The sequence below is a fragment of the Mustela nigripes genome, chromosome 5 (genome assembly GCF_022355385.1).
Source record: "Mustela nigripes isolate SB6536 chromosome 5, MUSNIG.SB6536, whole genome shotgun sequence".
NCBI lineage: Eukaryota > Metazoa > Chordata > Mammalia > Carnivora > Mustelidae > Mustela > Mustela nigripes.
This window is the reverse complement of record NC_081561.1, coordinates 103,898,219-103,919,517: the sequence shown is the minus strand read 5'-3', so window position 1 is coordinate 103,919,517 and position 21,299 is coordinate 103,898,219. Positions and strand designations below refer to the sequence as shown.

General features: G+C 35.1%; 1 protein-coding gene across 9 annotated transcripts in view; it reads right to left on the bottom strand.

Annotated features, from left to right (window-relative positions):
* Positions 1–21,299, bottom strand: part of DOP1A (DOP1 leucine zipper like protein A) — a 101,338-nt gene that overhangs the window by 66,969 nt on the left and 13,070 nt on the right. For all 9 annotated transcript variants that reach the window (XM_059400985.1, XM_059400989.1, XM_059400988.1 and 6 more), the window contains 2 exons: positions 7,719–7,909; positions 4,184–4,365 (listed from right to left, as the gene is read on the bottom strand). In XM_059400985.1, coding sequence (XP_059256968.1) covers positions 4,184–4,365; positions 7,719–7,856 — 320 coding nt within the window. In that variant the 5' untranslated portion in view covers positions 7,857–7,909. The remainder of the gene's footprint in view (positions 1–4,183; positions 4,366–7,718; positions 7,910–21,299) is intronic.

Sequence of the window (21,299 nt, the reverse complement as noted above, 5' to 3'; positions counted from 1 at the left end):
CACTCTTGCTCTTTCAGATAAATAAATAAAATCTTAAAAAAAAAGACTGATTAATTTAGAAAGAGAGCATGAGCAAGGGGAAAGGCAGAGGGAGAAAGAAGCAGACTTCCCACTGAGTGAGGAGCCTGAAATAGGGCTCCATACAGGACCCCAAGACCTGAGCCACAACCAGAGGTTGAATGTTTAACCAACTAAGCCACCCAGGTACCCCAAATTTGTTTTTATTTTTAATTTTTTTCCAAAGATTTTATTTATTTGAGAGAGAGAGACAGATGGTGGGGGTGGGGGGAGAGGGACAAGCAGACTCTGCACTGAGCATGGAGCCCCATGTGGGGTTCATGAGATCCTGAGCATGAGCCGAAATCAATGTGGCTTATTCAACCGATTAAGCTATCCTGGTATGCCTAAAAGTTTGTTTTTAAAAAGACTAACAAAATTGATAAACCCCTGACAAGACTGATCAAAGGGAAAAAATAAGGTCTGAGTTACCAATATCAAGAGTGAAAGAGGAAAAGTGGATATGCACGTGGGAAAGAAACTGGACCCTTATCTTACGTCACACATAATAGTTAACTTGAAATGGAGTAGAGACTTAAACATAAGGCTGGAAACCATAAAACTCTTAGAGGAAAACATAGGGGAAAAGCTCCCTGCATTGGTCTTGGCATTGTTTTTTAGATATGAAATCTAAAGCACAAGCAACAAAAGCAAAAATAAATAACTGGGACTATATCCAACTAAAAAGGTACTGCACAATAAATGATAATCAATAAAATGAAAAGGTAATCTATGGAATGAGAGAAAATATTTGCAAACCACATACCTAACAAAGAGTAAATATCCAAAATAATATCCAAAATTAATATAAGGGACTCATGGTCAACAGCATAATATCTCAAATAATCCAATTAAAAAATGGGCAAAGGACCTGATATATCATCCAAAGAAGATACTGGAATGGCCACTAAGTACATGACAAGGTGCTCAACATCATTAATCACCAGGGAAATACAAATCAAAAACAAAATGGGGTATTACCGCACAACTGTTGGAAAGGCTATTATCAAAAAACAAAAGATGACAAATGCTGACAAGGATGTGGAGAAGAGAACCCTTGTATGCTGTTGGAGGGAATGCAAATTGGTACACCAATTATGGAAAACAGTATAAAGGTCCTTCAAACAATTAAAAATAGAAGTACAATATGATCCAGAAATCCCACCTCTAGATATATATCTAAAAGAAATGAAATCATGAACTTGAAGAGATATCTGCACTCCCATTTCACTGCAGCATTATTTATAATAGCCAAGACATGGAAACAACTTGTATCCATTGACAGATGAAAGATAAACTGCCACACGTGCTCGTGCTTGTGCATGCATGTGCACTCTTTCTCTCTGAATGCAGTATTATTTGGTCATTAAAAAAAAAAAATCTTGCCATTTGTGACAATATGGATGGACTTCAAGGCCATGATGCTAAGTGAAATAAGTAAGTAGGGAAAAAAAATATTGTATCTCACTTAAATGCAGGAACTAAGAAAACTAAGTGCATAAAAACAGAGAAGAGAATGGTGGTTGCCTGGGATGGGTGGGGGGGAGAAGTGGGTGAAGGTGGTCAAAGATACAAACCTCCAGTTACAAGATAAGTAAGTTCTGATGATATAATGTACATGATGGTGACTACCGTTAACAATACTGTATTTGGGGGTGGCTCAGTGGGTTAAAGCCTCTGCCTTCGGCTCGGGTCGTGATCCCAGGGTCCTGGGATGGAGCCCCGTGTCGGGCTCTCTGCTCCGCGGGGAGCCTGCTTCCTTCTCTCTCTCTCTCTCTCTCTCTGCCTGCCTCTCTGCCTACTTGTGATCTCTGTCTGTCAAATAAATAAATAAAATCTTTAAAACAAACAAACAAACAAAAAAACAATACTGTATTTGGAGTTGATAAGAGAATAGACCTTAAAAGTTCTGATCATAAGAAAAAAAATCATAACTGAGGTTATGATGGATGTGTGAACTAAACATATGGTAATCATTTCACAGTATATACGTTTATCAAATAATATGTTATACAACTTAAACTTATATAATGTTGTATGTCAATTACATCTTAATAATGATCAGAAAAAATTTCACACAGATATGAAAAAAGAGAGAGAATTAGTAATCTAGAAGTTAAGTAACAGGAAATTATCCAGAATGCAACAAAGACAGACAAGACGTTTGAAAACAAGAAAGAGAGAATAAGAGATGGGGAACTCAGAGTGAGAAGACCTAACGGTGCTTACTCATAGTTCCAAAAAGCGGAGAGAGAATAGATGGAGTAAAGACAATTTGAAGAGATTCAGAATTGATGAAAGTCACTGATTCACAGATGTAAAAATCCCAATGAATCAAACCAGGATAAATAAATAGATACCACCCTCTAAATACGTGGCAGTGAAACTACAGGGTATTAACAACAAAGATGTAGAGGAAAGGCTCTTACATATAGGTAAGTCTTCTCTAGGCAAGTCTTCTCTGAGGATTTGATATTTAATCAGAGACCTGAATTAGAGCATTGAGGGTGAGGGAAACAAACAAAGAAAAAGATGAGGAAGTATAAGCAAAGAGATCTGTATCATAGAACAAAGTGAATTGGGTGGAAAAAAGTAGGAATTGGAAGTAATTGAGACATGCAGGGCCAAAGTACATAAAACTTCAGAAGCCAGAGTAAGTACTTTGAATTTTACTTTTAAGTAGCAGGAAGAAGTCAATGGAGATTTTTAACAGGAGAATGACCTCTATTTAAAGTATTAAAAAGTTGGGGGCGCCTGGGTGACTCAGTGGGTTAAGCCTCGACTTTCGGCTCAGGTCATGATCTCAGCCGAGATCATGGGATCGAGCCCTGCATTGAGCCCTACATCAGGCTCTCTGTTCAGTGGGTAGCCTGCTTCCCCCTCTCTCTCCTCCTGCCTCTCTGCCTGCTTGTGATCTCTGTCTGTCAAATCAAACAAATAAATAAAGTACTAAAAAGTTTACTCTGGTACTGTGTTAAGAAAAGGGTATGAAAGAATCTCTGGTACTATGTTAAGAAAAGGGTATGAAAGAATAAGAACAATATTATGTGTGCGTTAGGAGGCCAGTGCCAAAGACCAAGCCGGAGATAAAGCTTACTTAGAGCAGATGCTGCCAGTGAGGGTGAAAAGAAGTAGATGGACTGGAAGATCTATGAGAACAATAACTAACATTTATTTAGCACTTCCCATATGCTGCACTGTTCTAAGTACTTTATAAATATTTACATTTTTATCTTAATTAACAATCCTGTGAAACTGGTAATGGGAATACACAGACAGGTGAAGAAAATGACCCAAGATCACAGAGCTGGTGAGTGAAAGACAAACCATTTTGATTCCAAAGCTTCTGTTCTTTACCACTATGAAACAAAACTCTTGGTGACAGATTGTACATGGGAGGAAGAAGAATATGGGCAAAGAAAACAAGATACTAAGTGTAACCCTTGGATTTCAGGCTTGTGTAAATGGATGGACAATGGTGCCATTTACTGAACTTTAGTGTACTTGCAGAAGGCTGGGTTTGTAGAAAATGAGGTTAGGTTGGAATAGGGTGAACTTCAGTTAAAGAAACACACAGAGATGGTGAGTAAGTCAGAAGTTTAAAGCAGAAGCCAACACTGGTGATTACCAAGTTGGGAGTTAGCACTTAAAGGATAAAACATGGGTATGGATAAGCTCCCCCAACGAAAGCAATATAAAGGCAAAGGCAAGGCTATGCAAGCTTTAAGAAATTCCATATGTCCATATGAAGACTGAAAAATTAAACTGCAGAATAAAAGCCAATAGAAAAAGACTATTTCAGGGAAAGAATGATCAACTACATTGAAAGCTGCTGAGAGATAAAGGTAACATATCTTTTCAGTGTAGTCCTCAAGTTGAAAAAAGCAGAAAGTAGTGTACTCTCAACAATTTTATGCAAAAATTTTTCATTAATGACATAGAAGAAAAAAAACCTTATATTAAGGAATATCCTAAATTTTTCTAAAGTACTTAATATCAAAATATTTGACACTGACATCTAAAAACTTCCTTAAAGGACTTTTCAGTATTTTAGCTTTTATTGCCCAAAACATGAAACAATTAAAAATGTTTTTTATTTTTACATAAATAATAAAATTTTTCTTACCTGTATAAAAAAAGGTCTTTGGCAAGTCTCTTAGGTCCAATGATTTTGAAGATAATCTCATATGTTTCAAGTGCCTTTCGATGAACTCCACCTGGTAATGCTGGATGTAGGCATTGAGCTAGGCGTTTGCCTATGGTCAGCTTTTTGGGTACTACCTGGTACTTTGCATTATTTTGTAAAACCTTGAAGAAAACATTTTAATTCATTTGAGTAAAATAAAAACATTATATCTTTTATTTCCATTTTCTAGCACAGAATTATAAAAAATCCTTGTAAGACTTCTTTACACTCTAAAAAATTACAGAGGGTGCCAAACAATTCTTGTCTTAGTCAGTTATATGTATCAGTATATGCCATATTTAAAGTTAGAACAGAGGATGTAAAAAAATTATTTTGTTAAAGAAAAAGAACCCACTACAAGTTAACAGAAGTATCATTTTTATTTAAAAAAAAACCACATAATATTTTGCCAACAAATTTATTCAGAAGAGAGGCAATGATTTAGATTTTTGCAAATCTTTAATGTCAGTTATCTGTCAATCTATTTTTGATACACTGTTTGAAAGATCTGAAGGAAACTGGATCTCAATATAAATATGTAGTTGGAGGAGCAACAACCATTGCTTTAGTATATCATATGATAGCAAGGAATTCTAATGCTTAGAAGAATCTACTTAAGATTATAATTTCCCATTTGTTTTTGCTAACATAACTTCCCAAGTGGGTCAAATACAACTGCATTTATTCAAACATAACATTTTTTTAGAGGTAATAGTCAGGGTAGAACTTATAGAAGATTCTATTTTACAAACCACCCAAAGGAGACTAGTTATTTAAAAAGAACTTGAAAGTTCTTCCAAGTATTATAGTAAAGTGCTGACAGAAAATTACAGAAAAAACACTCAGAATGAAAACATTAAAATATGCTAGAATTGGAATTTAGAAGAAATATAAAAGAAGTCCTGTCCTTTACAAAACAAAGAACTGAAGTTAAAATGTGTAAAATGACCTGCCAAAGGCAGTGCAGTAGAAAACTTAGGACTGGATCTCCCAGTTTATAACAAAAGTGGAAGCTCTGAGATCCACTTAGATATACCATTTTCAATGTTCTTCCTACTATAAGCTTTTAATTCAGTCTTAATTGGATGTAATGAATGTAAATAAAATCCATACATGAAAAGCAAATTAAGGGCAAAATACCAGTAAGAACACAGTTATGAAAAATACTTTTCAACTAGCTGCTTCTGTTTCCAAAATATTAATTTGAATTTTAAACACAGTAGCCAGGAGTCAATATTTACAAATTTTTAATTTATTTTTTTAGTAATCTCTACATCCAACATGGGCTCAAACTCAACACCCTGAAATCAAGAGTCACATGCTCTTCCAACTGAGCCAGTCAGGCACTCCAATATTTACATATATTTTAAGAAAAAGTATTATTACCTCTGTGGAAAATTTAATGATCTATTAAACAAAATGTTTAATAAAAAATTCTATTAATACCAAATAAAATTTAAGAAGTAAAATAAAGCAGCATTTTCTGAAAGTATTTCAAAACTCAAAAACCTATATAAATGAAGTGAAAGTTTAGTATATTAATAAGTAATAAAATCATATTAATGTATTTAGGCTATCATCAACAAATTTATATTATATATAGTACATATAATCCTTGACTGTTTCTCAACTTAAAGTTAGTTTTTTCAATGACTTGCATATCCTACTTTGTATTATCTGGATACAGTAATATGTTTTCATAAATTATTGATTACATATAGAAACTACTTACGTACTCAATTATATATATTAATTTTACAATTTAGTAAAATTAAACAGTTCCTAATAAGTTTTCAGCTTCAGAACAACAAAGAAACTAATGACTTTTAAGCATATTCATACATAAGGCTACTGTAAAAAAATTGAGAATTTATCAAACCACAAACGATAAATGTTACAAGTTAACATGTCAAACCAAAGTTTGTGCATCTGTGGGGTGCCTGGGTAGCTCAGTGGGTTAAAGCCTCTGCCTTCAGTTCAGGTCATGATCCCAGGATGGAGTCCCGCTGCTCAATCAGGCTCTCTGCTCAGCAGGAAGCTTGCTTCCTCCTCTCTCTCTCTGCCTGCCTCCCTGCCTACTTGCGATCTCTGTCAAATAAATAAAATCTTAAAAAAAATTTTAAAAAGTTTGTACATCTAATTTTAAGATAAATCCTTGGCACATTAAAAATGCAAAGTTTTTTTAAGATACAAAAATAATTATCCATAGTATGTATGAGGTTGAACAATAGTGTCCTCCCTTAGAGTACATTTTAAGACAATTTCTTCTTCTTCTTCTTCTTTTTTTTTTTTTTTAAAGATTTTATTTATTTATTTGACAGAGAGAGATCAGAAGTAGACAGAGGCAGGCAGAGAGAGAGAGAGAGGGAAGCAGGCTCCCTGCTGAGCAGAGAGCCCAATGCGGGACTCGATCCCAGGACTCTGAGATCACGACCTGAGCCGAAGGCAGCAGCTTAACCCACTGAGCCCCCCAGGCGCCCGATTAAGACAATTTCTTTACTAATAATTGCATGCTCAGCTGTTTCATGTTAAAAGTTACTGGAAGAGCTCATTTCCTATCTTCTCCACTCTACTTAATATTTAAAAGCATCCCAATTCAATAAAAACTGCTTTTAAAAAAAAGAGACAAGAGGGTGCCTGGTGGCTCAGTGGGTTAAATCCTCTGCCTTCAGCTCAGGTCATGATCCCGGAGTCCTGGGATCGAGCCCCACATCGGGCTCTGTGCTCAGCAGGGAGCCTGCTTTCTCCTCTTTCTCTGCCTGCCTCTCTGCCTACTTGTGATCTCTGTCAAATAAATAAATAAATAAAATCTTAAAAGAAATCAAACACCTCCAAAATCCCCAAAACTATAGATGTAAGGTGAGAAAAGTTTGTTCTAGGTTAAGAAAGAAACAAAAGAAAAGTATTAAAACTTAAAGCTATGAGTTGATCCATAATGCCACCACAGCAGGGTTAGATTAAAACTAGACATCTTTGGAAGAAACACTCAAGGTGAACCTCCAAGGCTTAAGCGACAACTTGTGATTTTTGTAAAAAGTACTGAATATATCTGAGGGTTTCCTGGATACAAAATTTCCCCTACGGCTACATAACACTTGCAAAGGACAGAGTAAGATTACTACATTCCATTTGGAGTTTTAAATTTTGATGTCAGGAACTGCAGAACCATATCTGATGATCAATTACAGAAATTTGTTATCCCTTGGAGTTAGCATATTTGCTTCCTAGTCTTGTGTTTTTAATGCCAATAATGGAATAACTATATTTTTCAAGTACTGTTGTTGTTCTGGCCACAAAAATATACCTGGCTGTATAAGTAGGCAACTCAGGAAGTAAAATAGCAGTACCAAAAGTAATTCTGAACTTTTATTATGTTTTCAGAATTCTTCACTTCAACCTTTAGAGAAATTCAGTAAGGACAAATTTAGATTTCTGATTTTTACTTTTTTTAATGAAATGGATAAAATGGACATACCTTATTAAGTTTTCCAAGTGCTGATATCAAATCTGCCCATTCACTGGAATATTCAAAATTCTTTAGTGCTTTGTCAATTGCAGCTACATAGTTTCTGTATTTAGAGTCACTCAGTAATTCTAGCTCTTCTGTGTTCATCCTCCCACAGCGTCCCACTAGAGACCAGTTCCAAAGTCATGTAAAATCATTACCTATAAAAAAGTTAGAAGAAACCAAAGTTACAAAGTAAAATATTAAAACAGGTTTGTATGGTCTTGCTACAAAACTATTGGTCAACTTTAAAATAAATAAATAGGACTTCACTGAAATGAAAAACCTTTCTGTTTCAAAGGCTATTATCTGACTGAAAAGAGAAGGCTTCTGGGGAAGATGGCAGAGTGGGAGGACTCTAAGATCACCTTGTTCCAAGGATACAACTAGTTAACTAGATAACTAAATAACTAAATAACCCCAAAAATGACCGGAAGACTGGTAGTACAAACTCTCCACAGCTAAATGTAGAGAAGAGGCCATATCAAAGAAGGTAGTAAGGGCAGTGACAAGATCGAGAGCTAAATGGATCCAGTGAGGGAGGAAGACCCCAGGCCTGAGAGAGGAGAAAAACCGACCCACACCTGGGAGCCTGCATTGGGTCAATGAATCACCATAATATTTTGCTTTGAAAACCAGAGGGGCCAAATTTTTAAGTTCTTATAATCAGCGGGGCTTAAAACCTGGTCCTTTAAAAATCAGGAGGCTTGGGGCGCCTGGGTGGCTCAGTGGGTTAAAGCCTCTGCCTTCAGCTCAGGTCATGATCCCAGGGTCCTGGGATCGAGCCCCGCATCGGGCTCTCTGCTCTGCAGCGAAGCCTGCTTCCCTTCCTCTCTCTCTGCCTGCCTCTCTGCCTGCTTGTGACCTCTGTCTGTCAAATAAATAATAAAATCTTTAAAAAAAAAAAAAAATCAGGAGGCTTGTGAGAGAACAGTGAGGGGGAGAGAAAACTGAGCCCACAGCCTTAAAGAAACAGCAAAACAAACAGTTCCAGTAAGATAGGGCATAGAAGCAGCAGTTTGAAAAAAGCCTGGGTATCTGGGAGGAAGATCTGCTTACTAATCTCAAAGCACATGCTGGAGTGGCAGGGATCTTAGGGAGACTTTTCCAGGAAGAAAGGAGCTGGAAGGCATGGGTTAAACAACATGCTACTAAACAATGAATAGGACAACCAAGAAATCAAAGAAGAAATAAAAAATACATGGAGACAAATGAAAATGAAAACACAATGGTCCAAAGTCTTTGGAATGCAACAAAAGTAGGTCTAAGAGGGAAGTTTACAGCAAGAGGAAGTTCTATTATAAGAGGAAGTTTACAAGCCTACCTGCAGAAGAAAGAAAAATCTCAAACAACCTAACCTTATACCTAAAGGAGTTAGAAAAATAAGGGGCAACTGGGTGGCTCAGTCAGTGAAGCATCTAACTCTTGGTTTTAGGTTAGGTCATATCTCAGGGTTGTGAGATGGAGCCCTGCATCAGGTTCTGCGCTTAGTGGGGAATCTCCTGAGATTCTCTCTCTCTCTCCCCCTCTCTGTTACTACCCACCCCCCCTCCCCTGCTCACATGCTAAAATAAACCTTAAAAAAAAAAAAAAGAAAAGGAATTAGAAAAAGAAGAACAAACAAAACCCCAAACCAGTGGAAGGAAGAAAACAATGAAGATTAGAGCAAAAACAAGATTACAACAAAATAAAATACAAAAACAAAAACCCTAGTAGATCTGGTAAATGAAACCAAGAGCTGATTCTTTGAAAAGATCAACAACTGACAAAACAAAAAGCGGGGAGGGCACAAAATCTGAAATGAAAGAAAAGAAGAAAGAACACTACAGAACTACAAGGGGTTACAGGAAAAATACTATGAAGAACTTAGATGTCAACAAATGGCACAACCTAGAATCATATCGCCTCCCAAAAACTGAATCAGAAAGAAAGAGAAAATTTGAATAGACCAATTACTAATAATGAAACTGAATCAACAATCAAAAAACTCCCAACAAACAAATGTCTAGAACAGACAGCTTCTCAAGTGATTTCTACCAAACATTTAAAGAAGAGGTAATACCTATTCTCAAACTATTCCAAAAAATTAGAAGAGTAAGGAAAGCTTCCAATTCATTCTATGAGGCCAGCATTACCCTGATGCTAAAACCAGATAAAGACACTACAAGAAAGAGAATTATATAGTTCAGTATCTCTGATGAACTTAGATGCAAAAATTATCAACAAAATATTAAAAAACTGAATCCAACAATACATTAAAGAAGTCATTCATTACGATCAAGTGGGATTTATTTCAGGGCTGCAATGCTGGTTCAATATTTGCAGATCAATCACTACATAAATCACATTAAGGAGAGGAAGGATAAACACCATATGGTCATCACATTGGATGCAAAAAATTATCAACAAAATATTAACAAACTGAATCCAACAATACATTTAAAAAGTCATTCACCATGATGAAGTGGGATTTACTTCAGGGCTGTAATGCTGGTTCAATATTTGCAAATCAATCACTACATAAATCACATTAAGGAGAGAAAGGATAAACACGATGTGGTCATCACAATAGAAGGAGAAAAAGCAGCTGACAAAGGATAACATATACTCATGATAAAAACTCTCAGTAAATAAGTTCAGAGAGAACATACCTCAACAAAATAAAGGCCATATGTGAAAAACCCACAGCTAACATCATACTCAATGGTGAAAAGGTGAAAGCTTTCCTCTAAGATCTATCCTCTAAGATATTTCCTCTAAGATCAAGAACAAGATAAGGATTCACTATCAATATCAAGAACAAGATAAGAGTGAACAAGATTCACTCTTACCATGTTTATTCAACATAGCACTGGGAAATCCTAGCTGCAACAAGAAAAAGAAACAAAAGGCATCCAAACTGGTAAGTAATAAGTAAAATTGTTGTATTTGCAGATGACATGATACTATATATAAAAAACCCTAAGGACTCTATCAAAAAAAATATTAGAACTGATGGATGAAATTTGTAAAGTCACAGAATATATAACTAATATAAGGAAATTTGTGTATTTCTCTATACTAATGAGGTAGCAGAAAGAAAAATTAAGGAAACAATCTCATTTCTAATTATACCAAAAAAGAACAAAATACACACAGAAATAAACTTAACCAAGGAAGTAAAAGACCTGTACTCTGAAAACTATACACTGATGAAAGAAACTGAAGACGACACAAACAAGTGGAAAGATGTTCCGTGTTCACAGAATGGGAGAATCAATATTATTAAAATATCCATACTCTCCAAAGCAATCTAGATTTAAAGATTTAATGCAAAATCCTATAAAAATACCAACAGCCATTTGTCACAGAATTAGAAAAATAGTCCTATATATGGAACCACAAAGGACCCCTAATAGGCAAAGCAACCTTGAAAAAGAACAAAGCTAGAAGTTATCATAATCCTAGATTTCAAAATATATCACAAAATTGTAGTGGACAAAACAATATGGTAATGGCACAAAAACAGACACATAAATCAATAGAACAGAATACAGAGAGCAAGTAAACCCATACTTATATGGTCAATTATTCTATAACAAAGGAGGCAAGAATATATAATGAAGAAAAGACAGTCTCTTTAACAAGTAGTGCTGGAAAAACTAGACAGCGACATGTACACAAAAGAATCAAACTGGACCACTTTCTTACAGCATACCCAAAAAGAAACTCAAAAGGGAATAAAGACCTAAATATGAGACCTGAAATCATGAAACTCCCAGATGAAAACAAAAGCAGTAATTTGACATTGGCCACAGTAACATTTTTCTCCATATGTCTCCTCTGGCAAGGAAAACAAAAGCAAAATTAAACTACTGGTACTACACCAGAATAAAAAGCTTTGTTCGGCGAAAGAAACTATCAACAAAACAAACAGGTAACCTACTGAAAAGAAAATATTTGTAAATGTTATATCCAATAAAGAGATCATTTTCATAAAAATACATTATATGTTTATTTAAAAAAAAAATTCGGCAACAAAAAAAAAAAGAAAAAAAAGAGCTCATTTTCAAAACATATAAAGAACTTATATAACTCAATACCAAAAGAATCTGATTTAAAAATGGCAGAGGACTTGAACAGACATTTTCCAAAGAAGACATACTGATGGCTAAGAGACCCATGAAAAGATTTTCACACCAATAATCATCAGGGAAATGAAAGATAAACTACAATGAGATATCACCTTATACCTGTCAGACAGTTAAAATAAAAAAGACAAAAAATTACAAGTGTTAAAGATGTGGAGAAAAGGGAACCCCCATGCACTATCAATAGGAATGCAAATTGGTGTAGCCACTGTGGAAGACATTATGGAGGGTCCTCAAATAATTAAAAATGGAATTTCTATATGTTCTACCAGTGGGAATTCACCCAAAGAAAATGAAAACACTAACTTGAAAAGATACACACACTCCTATCTTTATGGCAGCATTATTTATAATAGCCAAGGCATGGAAATAAGCCAAGTGTCCACTGATAGATGAATGATATGTATCTATAATGGAATATTACTCAGTCATTAAAAAAAATGAAATAGTGCCATTTGCAACAACATGGATGGACCTAGAGGGTATGACGCTGAGTTAAAAAAAAGGTCAGACAGAGAAAGGGAAAAAGACAAATACCATGATTTTATTCAAATGTGGAATTTAAGAAACAAATAGACAAAGGGAAAAAGAGATTAAAAAACCCCAAGATCTTAAATACAAATAACAAAATGGTGGTTACAAGAGGGGAGGTCTTTTGGGGTATGTGGGAAAAAAAGAAAGGGAATTGAGACTACATGTATCTTGAAGAGCAATGAGTAAAATACAGAACTTTTGATTATATTGTACACTTGAAACTAAGACTGTATGTTAATTATACTTCAATACATAAAACTGATTGTAAGGATGGTCACACAACTCTGTACTAAAAACTACTAAATTACACACTTGAAATAGGTGAATTGTGTGGTAGGTGAATTAATCTTGGTGAAGTTATGTGTGTATATCCCTACATACTTTTTTCCCCTATATAATGGGTCTTAGGGGATCTGTGAATTACTTCAAATTACATGCAAAATTTACCTCTTACATTTTATTGGGAGATAGTCTACTACTTTTATAATAATCTCAAAAATGGTTCTTAACAAAATCCTCTAAAAGGTTAAGAGTCACTACTCTAGAGATTACAAGCTATATTGCTAATACATGTTTGCACTGAAAAAAAAAAAGGTAAAAATCTATGAATTTATTAAATCAAAATTTGGTTGGTTAAGGCTGTGACAAAAAGAATGATGCAAACTTCTCAACACTCTATCTTAATTCTTTTATCCATAAAAATAAAAAGACAAATCCCCACATCCCATTTTTAGAGAGATTATCTTCAATGAAGAGTCACCTGACTTTTATTCACCTCAGTATACCATGGGTCAAGCCCTATGTCTGGGTGCTGAATAAAGAGAATACTTCTGCCCTCATGATACTTTCTTTCCAAATTGGGAGGGGTAGGCCCTTAAAATAATGCAAAATTTAGGCAGGGGAAAAAAACTTGTATTTTATTGTTATACCTTCCTACTCTGGATTTTCACAGGAATAAAAGTACTGTGAGAAACCCAAGATGAATAGGAACTTAAATGATAAATGAACCAAAACTCATCTTAACTACCTTCCCTTTCAACATTGATTTGTTTCATAAAGAACTAGCTATGCAATTGCCCTATTAGAGATGAAGTCTTTGAAAGCAGGAACTGTATTTCATACATATTTGTATATGGCACAGCATGTAACTTAAAATAGTCAAGCTCAAGCTGGATGCACACACGGTGTTTTAAGTATAATAGTTAAGACTGGAAGTGAGATAAAAATCCTGTAAGCTGTTTTATCATTAATCTTTATATTCTAAAATTTTTTACAATTCAATTTAAACATAAGTACAAACAAACATAGCAGCAACATATGCTTCCAAATACAAAAGACAATCTTCATTTTAAAATCTATTTTGTCTAATATAAGTATTGTTATAATGAATTTTTTCACTTCCATTTGCAGTTTTTTCCATGCTTTCAGTTTTAGTCTGAATGTGTCTTTAAGTCTGATGTCTTTTCTAGGAAGCATAGAGATGGGTCTTGTTTTTAATCCATTCTGTCACCCTAGGTCTTTTTATTGTAGCATTTAGTGTATTTACATTTAAGTTAATTATTGATAGGCATGTACTTACTGCCATTTTGTTAATTGCTTTTTGATTGTTTTTGTAGTTTTCCCCCCTTCCTTTCTTCATCTCCTGCTTTCTTCTCTTGTGCATGTTTATTTGTTTGTTTGTTTGAAGCTTTTTATTTGACAGAGCAATACAGGAAGAGAGGGAACACAAGAAGGGGGAGTGGGAGAGGGTGAAGCAAGCTTCCCATTGAGCAGGGAGACTGATGCTGGGCTTGATCCCAGGACCCTGGGATCATGACCTGAGCTAAAGGCAGACGCTTAACAACTGAGCCACCCAGGCGCCCCATTCCCTTGTGGTTTGATGGCTTGCTTTAGTGCTATGCTTGGATTCCTTTATCTTTTTTTTTTTTTTAAGATTTTATTTATTTGACAGACAGAGGTCTGTCTGACAAGTAGGCAGAGGCAGGAAGAGAGAGAGGAGAAAGCAGGCTCCCCGCTGAAGGGGGAGAGGAAGAGGGTGAAGCAGATGCGAGGTTCGATCCCAGGACCCTGGGATCATGACCTGAGCCGAAGGCAGAGGCTTAACCTACTGAGCCACCCAGGCACCCCAGATTCCTTTATCTTTTTTGTGTGTTTATCTATTGTAGGTTTTTGATTTGTGGTTAACACTAAGTTTATACAGAACATCTTACGTATATAGCAGTCTATATTAAATCTATGGTTGCTTAAGTTTGAACACATTCTAAAAGCACTAAATTTCTATACCCCCTCCATATTTTATATATACAATGTCATATTTTATGCCTTTTCCTTCTGCGTAATTCTTGGCTATTTTTTTCTAGATATAACTGACTGGATTACTTTTGTGTTTTCATCTCCATAATCGGCTTTACAAGTGATTAATTACTACCTTTACCACATGTTTGCTTTTACCTGTGGAATTTTTCTTATTTTCTTCTATTTCTGGCCTCTTCTTTCCAGTTAAAGAATTCCCTTTACCATTTCTTGTAAGACTGGGTTAGTGGTGATGAACTCCTTTATCTTTTGTCTGGGAAACTATCTTTCCTTCTATTTTGAATGATAACCTTACTGAGTAGAGCATTCTTGGTTTTAAGTTTTTCCCTTTCAGCACTTAGTATCATGCCACTCTCTTATGGCCTTCTACATTTCTGCTGAAAAATCAGCTGATAGCCTATAGGGTTTCCCTTGTTTGTAACTGCTTTTTCTTGCTCCATTTATTTATTTATTTACTTACTTATTTTAAAGATTTCACTTATTTATTTGACAGAGAGAAATCACAAGTAGATGGAGAGGCAGGCAGAGAGAGAGAGAGAGGGAAACGGGCTCCCTGCTGAGCAGAGAGCCCGATGCGGGACTCGATCCCAGGACCCTGAGATCATGACCTGAGCCGAAGGCAGCGGCTTAACCCACTGAGCCACCCAGGCACCCCTTCTTGCTCCTTTTAAAGTTTTCTCTTTATTGTTACTTTCTGCCATTTTATTTTATTATTTTTAAAAAAGATTTTATTTATTTATTTGTCAGAGAAAGAGAGACACACAGTGAGAGAAAGAACACAAGAAGGGGGAGTGAGAGAGGGAGAAACAGGCTTCCTGCGGAGCCAGCAGCCTGATGTGGGGTTCGATCCCAGGACACCGGGACCATGACCTGAGCTGAAGGCAAATGCTTAACAACTGAGCCACCCAGGCACCCCAACTTTCTTCCATTTTAAATTTTTATGTGTTTTGCTGTGGATGTCCTTAAGTTAATCTTGTTAGGGGCTCTCTATGTTCCCTGGACCTGGATGTCTGTTTCTTTCCTCAAATTAGGGGAGTTTTTAGCTATTAATTCTTCCAGTAAGTTTTTTGCCTCCTTTTCTCTCTCTCTTAATAAATAAAGCAAATGTTAGCAGACATAAAGGGAGAAATTGACAGCAATACAATAATAGTAGGGAATTTTAACACCTTCCTTACACCAATGGATAAATCAGCCACACAGCGAAGCAACAATGGCTTTGAATGACACATTAGACCAGATGGACCTAACATATACAGAATATTCCATCCCAATAAAGCAGAATACATACTCTTTGTAAGTGCATGTGGAACATTTTCCAGGATACCTCACATGTTAGGCCATAAAACAAGTCTCAATAAGTTTAAGACTGAAATCATACCAAGCATCTTTTCTGCCCACAATAGTGGGCAGAATCCTTATGTTCTGTATTTCCTCTCATCTGACCCAATCTCAAACCTTCAAAACACTAAGAAACTCCAAATATGTGATCAATAGATCTTCAGCTTTTCTCTGCACATCTGCTTGCATTATTTTAATCAATTTAATCCTATTTGAGCCTATGAAGTATGCATTATTATTGCCCACATTTACAGATAAAGAGACTGAGGTATAGAAGTATTATGTGATACATTTAATAAATTTAATTAGGAAAACAGAAGCAAATCCTATGACCCAGCATTTGCACTACTAGGTATTTACCCCAAAGATAGAAATGTAGTGATCCGAAGGGGCAAGTACACCCCAATGTTTATAAAAGCAATGTTCACAATAGTCAAACTATGGAAAGAGCCCAAATGCCCATTGACAGATGAATGGATAAAGAAGATGCGGCATATATACACAAAAGAATACTACTCAGCCATCAAAAAAATAAAATAAAATAAAATAAAATAAGTAAAATCTTGCATTTGAAATGATGTGGATGGTATTTATATATGGTGTACTGGAGGGTATTACACTAAGTGATATAAGAGAATCAGAGAAAGACAATTATCAACATGATCTTACTCATATGTGGAATTTAAGAAACAAAACAGAGGATCATAGGGAAAGGAAGGGAAAAACAAACAAGACAAAATCAGAAAGGGAGACAAATCCGAAGCAACTTTAATTACAGGAAACAAACAGAGTTGCTGGAGGGGAGGGGGATAGGAAGAAAATGTAACTGGGTAACAGACATTAAGGAGGGCATGTGATGTAATGAGCAGCGGGTGATTAAGACTGATGAATTACTGAACTCTACCTCTGAAACTAGATATGTTTCTAACTATATGTTAATTAATTGAATTTAAATAAAAAAATTTTTAGCACATGAATTCAGTAAGATATTCAACTATTAAAAAGAACTGAAGATCATGCAAGAACAAGAACAAAAAAAAAAAAAGAAGCAAAAGGAATGCTTATATTCCCTCAAACAATCTGTAAACCTGTCTTCACTTACCCAAATTCCTTATCTTCTTCCTTGTTCCAAAGAACAATGGACCCTCCTCTGTCAAAGACCTACTGTTTTGCTCTTTTTGGATTCCATCTCCCCTTGCTTTCTCAAGGATTTTCCTAAAGTGCCTTAATGGTTTACTCTTCAGTAAGTTTCTCTTCCTGTGCAGGATCACTCTCCATTAGCCTACAGACAAACTCCTGGTATCTCCCATGGTGAGAAACTAAAATTTATAGCTTCCTCCTGACTCTCATAGACTTTCTGGATACCAACCCATTTTTCTGTTCTCTTTCATTACAAAACTTTCTGAAGGATTTTTCTATACTGTTTCATTTCCTCATCTCCTCTTCACTCTTTAGTCCACTCAAAAATGCCTATGACACTCTTCCTCCAAGGAAACCACCCAAATAAGGGTCACCAGTAAACTGCATTAGCCAAAGCCAATGATCATTTCTTCAGCCCCTCATGTTAATCAGCTTCTCAGGAATTTTCAGTACTTGGTTCTTGGCCTCCAAGTCTCTTTATTCTCAAGGTATGTTTTGACTTCTTTAGCAAGTCTTTTTCAGTCTATGTCAGCTCCTCTTCTCTATTCAAATTTTATTTATTATTTTGTAAATGCTGAAGACTTCAAGACTCAATCAGGAACTCTCATCTCTTCTCCCGAGTTATCTCTTATACTCCTATAGCTTCAAATAGCATTTATTAAGAATATATGCTAAATGTCTCCACCACCACTTTTCCATTATTCTTAGAGTACACTACACTATACCACCAAATCCTGTTTCTACTCTTAAGCCCTTATAATCCATTCTCCAGAGAAGTCAGAGATCTTTTAAAATCATATTATGTCATTATAAGAATATCTAAACCTAAATACACCAACATTTTTTTTGCCTCGTAGGGCATTTTGTGTTTGCTATTCTCTGTACCGGAAGGCTCTTAGGTCAACGTGACAAATCCCTTCCTATTTTCCAAGTAATATGAAACCCTAAGAAAAGTTTTATCTGAATAGTCGATGTCAAGTGGCCTAGGCCAAGCACACAGTCTTAACATCTACTTTAGAATATCACATTATTTCCTTTCTAGCACTTCAATCTGAAATTTCCTATTATTTGTATATTTCCTATCTACATTCCCTTAATGGAATGCAAATGCCATGAGGTCAGAAGCCAATGTCCAATAATGGACTGGTTCATTCTTCAATCAATGGACCCATAAAAGTGGATGGTACACAGTAGGCCCTCAAATGTTTTTGAATAAATAAATCTGTCAGTGTGAACACAGCTCACAAACCATTTTGCTTTGTTATTTTCTAAGAAAAACTCTGGAGAAAAGAGAAAAACTACACTCTATTTTTCAATCAGTGTAGCCACACTTGACTTCAGTCCCTTTAAACAGACTTCAGTCCCTTTAAACAGACTATTCATGTGGTTATTAAACACTTTGAACTGGAAGATTCTCCTAAGAACACCTATTTAAAAAATGGGCGTTGTCCAGTTACATTTTAAAAAACTAGGCTCAGTTTTAGCATCTTTATATATGGAGGATGTCATTCTAGCCCCCTGAAAAGACATTTATTAAATGTGATATTCCGAGGGGTTAAGGCTTTTCAAAATTAGATTCAAATCTCTAGCTGGAGAAAATTCTGACAAAGAGTTTTAGTGCACTCCAGTTATATATTTATATTTTCACTTTTGATCTTGGTAAAAATTATAAAAATAAAACCTATGATTCAAAAAATAAAAATCCCACAATTCTAAAAAGATGACAAAGAGCAAGTTTTATTTACTTGGAAAAAAGATAGCAAAATTAGTTGATATATAAAAAATTACCCATCCGTTAGAAATACTCTGAATTCTGTAAAAAGGATAACTAAAGATTTCTTCTTGCTATAAACTCTGATTTTTGTGACATATAAGCATCATAAAGAAAAGTAATTTAGAAAATAGAACAGTGTAAGCACATAATACCACCAAAAATGATCCATGAATGTGTAGCGAGGAGTCTTTTGTAAGCTTCAAATTTTAATAGCTGTAATAATGAAACATATGCCCTCGAGTTAAAGGTAATATCCTGTCCCCCAGCACAGCAGCCAAACAAACACTGCCCAAACATTATTCAAGATGATGATGATTACTAACAGCAGCTCACACTGACTTCGTGTAGCAGGCACCATGCTAAACCCTTTTACACGAATTTTCTCATGTAATGTTCATTACAAATCCATGGGGCAAGTACATTCATGCAGCCATGTACACATGAACATTCTGGTGTTTGAGGTTTCACATAGAGTTAGGAGGAGGAACCAGGAAGAATTATTCTTCTTCTTTTTTTTTTCCATTTTTTTTTTTTGGTCTCTTTTTATTTTTATTTAGGTTACTGTTTTATTTTTTTTAATTTTTTATTTTTTATAAACATATATTTTTATCCCCAGGGGTACAGGTCTGTGAATCACCAGGTTTACACACTTCACAGCACTCACCAATCTTAATTTTTCTGCCTGACATATTCCACCTCTCCTCTCTTACTGAATTTTTCAAAAAAAACCAAAATAACTCTTTCAGTCCTCATTTTTTAGACATTTTTCTTTATTTCTTATTCCACTTACTTTTTAAAAACACTATAATGGTGTAAGTACATATATTTCTGTCGTTCCTTTTAGACCTTGGCTTAGGGACAAGGACCAAAGCTGAACTCTGAATACCCCAAACCTATTATCACTGCTTAATACTGAAAGTGTATAGGTTAAAGCACAAGGTGAAATAACTATAAACTCTGACATAAAAGGGTTTTGCTTGGGTATCTGTAAAACAGTGATCCTATTCAATAAGTGACCATGGTGGAAGGGGCAGAACCTAAATAGTTGGAACTGATGGCTCAATTACATATTCTGATTTAGTCATATCATATTTGTATCAACCCACAGAAAGAAGTAGTTGTGTGAATAATCTAAAACTGAGAATGTCAAACAACTAAATTTTGACTTTGGGATTTATAATGTTTTTTCAAACATATCTTTTTAATGTTTGGTATTTGTCAATATTAAAATCCATTTGATTTCCCTATATACACACTGATTGAATTCGGTGGTGAGAAATGAAACTAACTTTTTAGGTGGCCAGGGTGAGTCAGCCTGAGAATGTCAGCATAATATACTTAAAGAAAATCTAAATGATTTAGATTGGCCATATTCTGGTCCTGTTGTCAATTAAAAAGAAAAAACACTACTTCCTTCTTAAAAAACAGAAGGTGAAATGTGAGATAATGCTAAGTAACAATGAGTGTGTGACTATATAGAATGATTAAAAAGATGTGAAACACAAGATGAAGTACAGCACTAATATTAGCTATCCTACCAAGTACTTCCTCCAGTTTATTTAAAACATCCCTTCTCAGAAAGTATCCTTCTCAAAATACGCTCATTAATAGCTGAGTATTATTCTTCATTTAACAATGACAAATAATAGTTTATTTTTTTAAAAGATTTTATTTATTTATTTGACAGAGAGAGGGATCACAAGTAGGCAGAACCGCAGGCAGAGAGAGAGAGGGAAGTAGGCCCCGTTGAGCAGAGAGCCAGATGTGGGCCCCAACCCCAGGACCCTGAGATCATGACCTGAGCTGAAGGCAGGGGCTTAACCCACTGAGCTGCCCAGGTGCTCCAATCTTTAAAGAAATATATTCTTAACTGAAACAAACTACTAGAAAAAATGTAAAAAAAAAAAAAAAAAAAAAAAACCAAAATTTTTAGCACAATTAAGTTAAACCATATTAGCACCATGTTAAGTTAAAATCAAAGTTTAGCACCATATTAAGTTAAATAATTATTTCCAAGAAAATAAAATTTAATCATATTTTAAAAAGTAGTAATGTTCTCAGCATTTTTAAAAATAAATGACATACTATTAATCATAGTATTTAATTTAAAAATAGAAACTGGTTATTGCTTGAACACAAAAAAATGCTATATTATATATAAGGAACAGTCCAAGATTTTCTGTATTTCTCAGTGTGTTTTACTGAGTATCTGTAAACCAATATTCTAGCCTGTGAAAAAAGAAGCAATTTTTCCCAAAAAACAAAAAAATCCCATGCAGAGTTTTATTTTGTTTTTAAATTTTATTAAAACTGTTCCAAAAG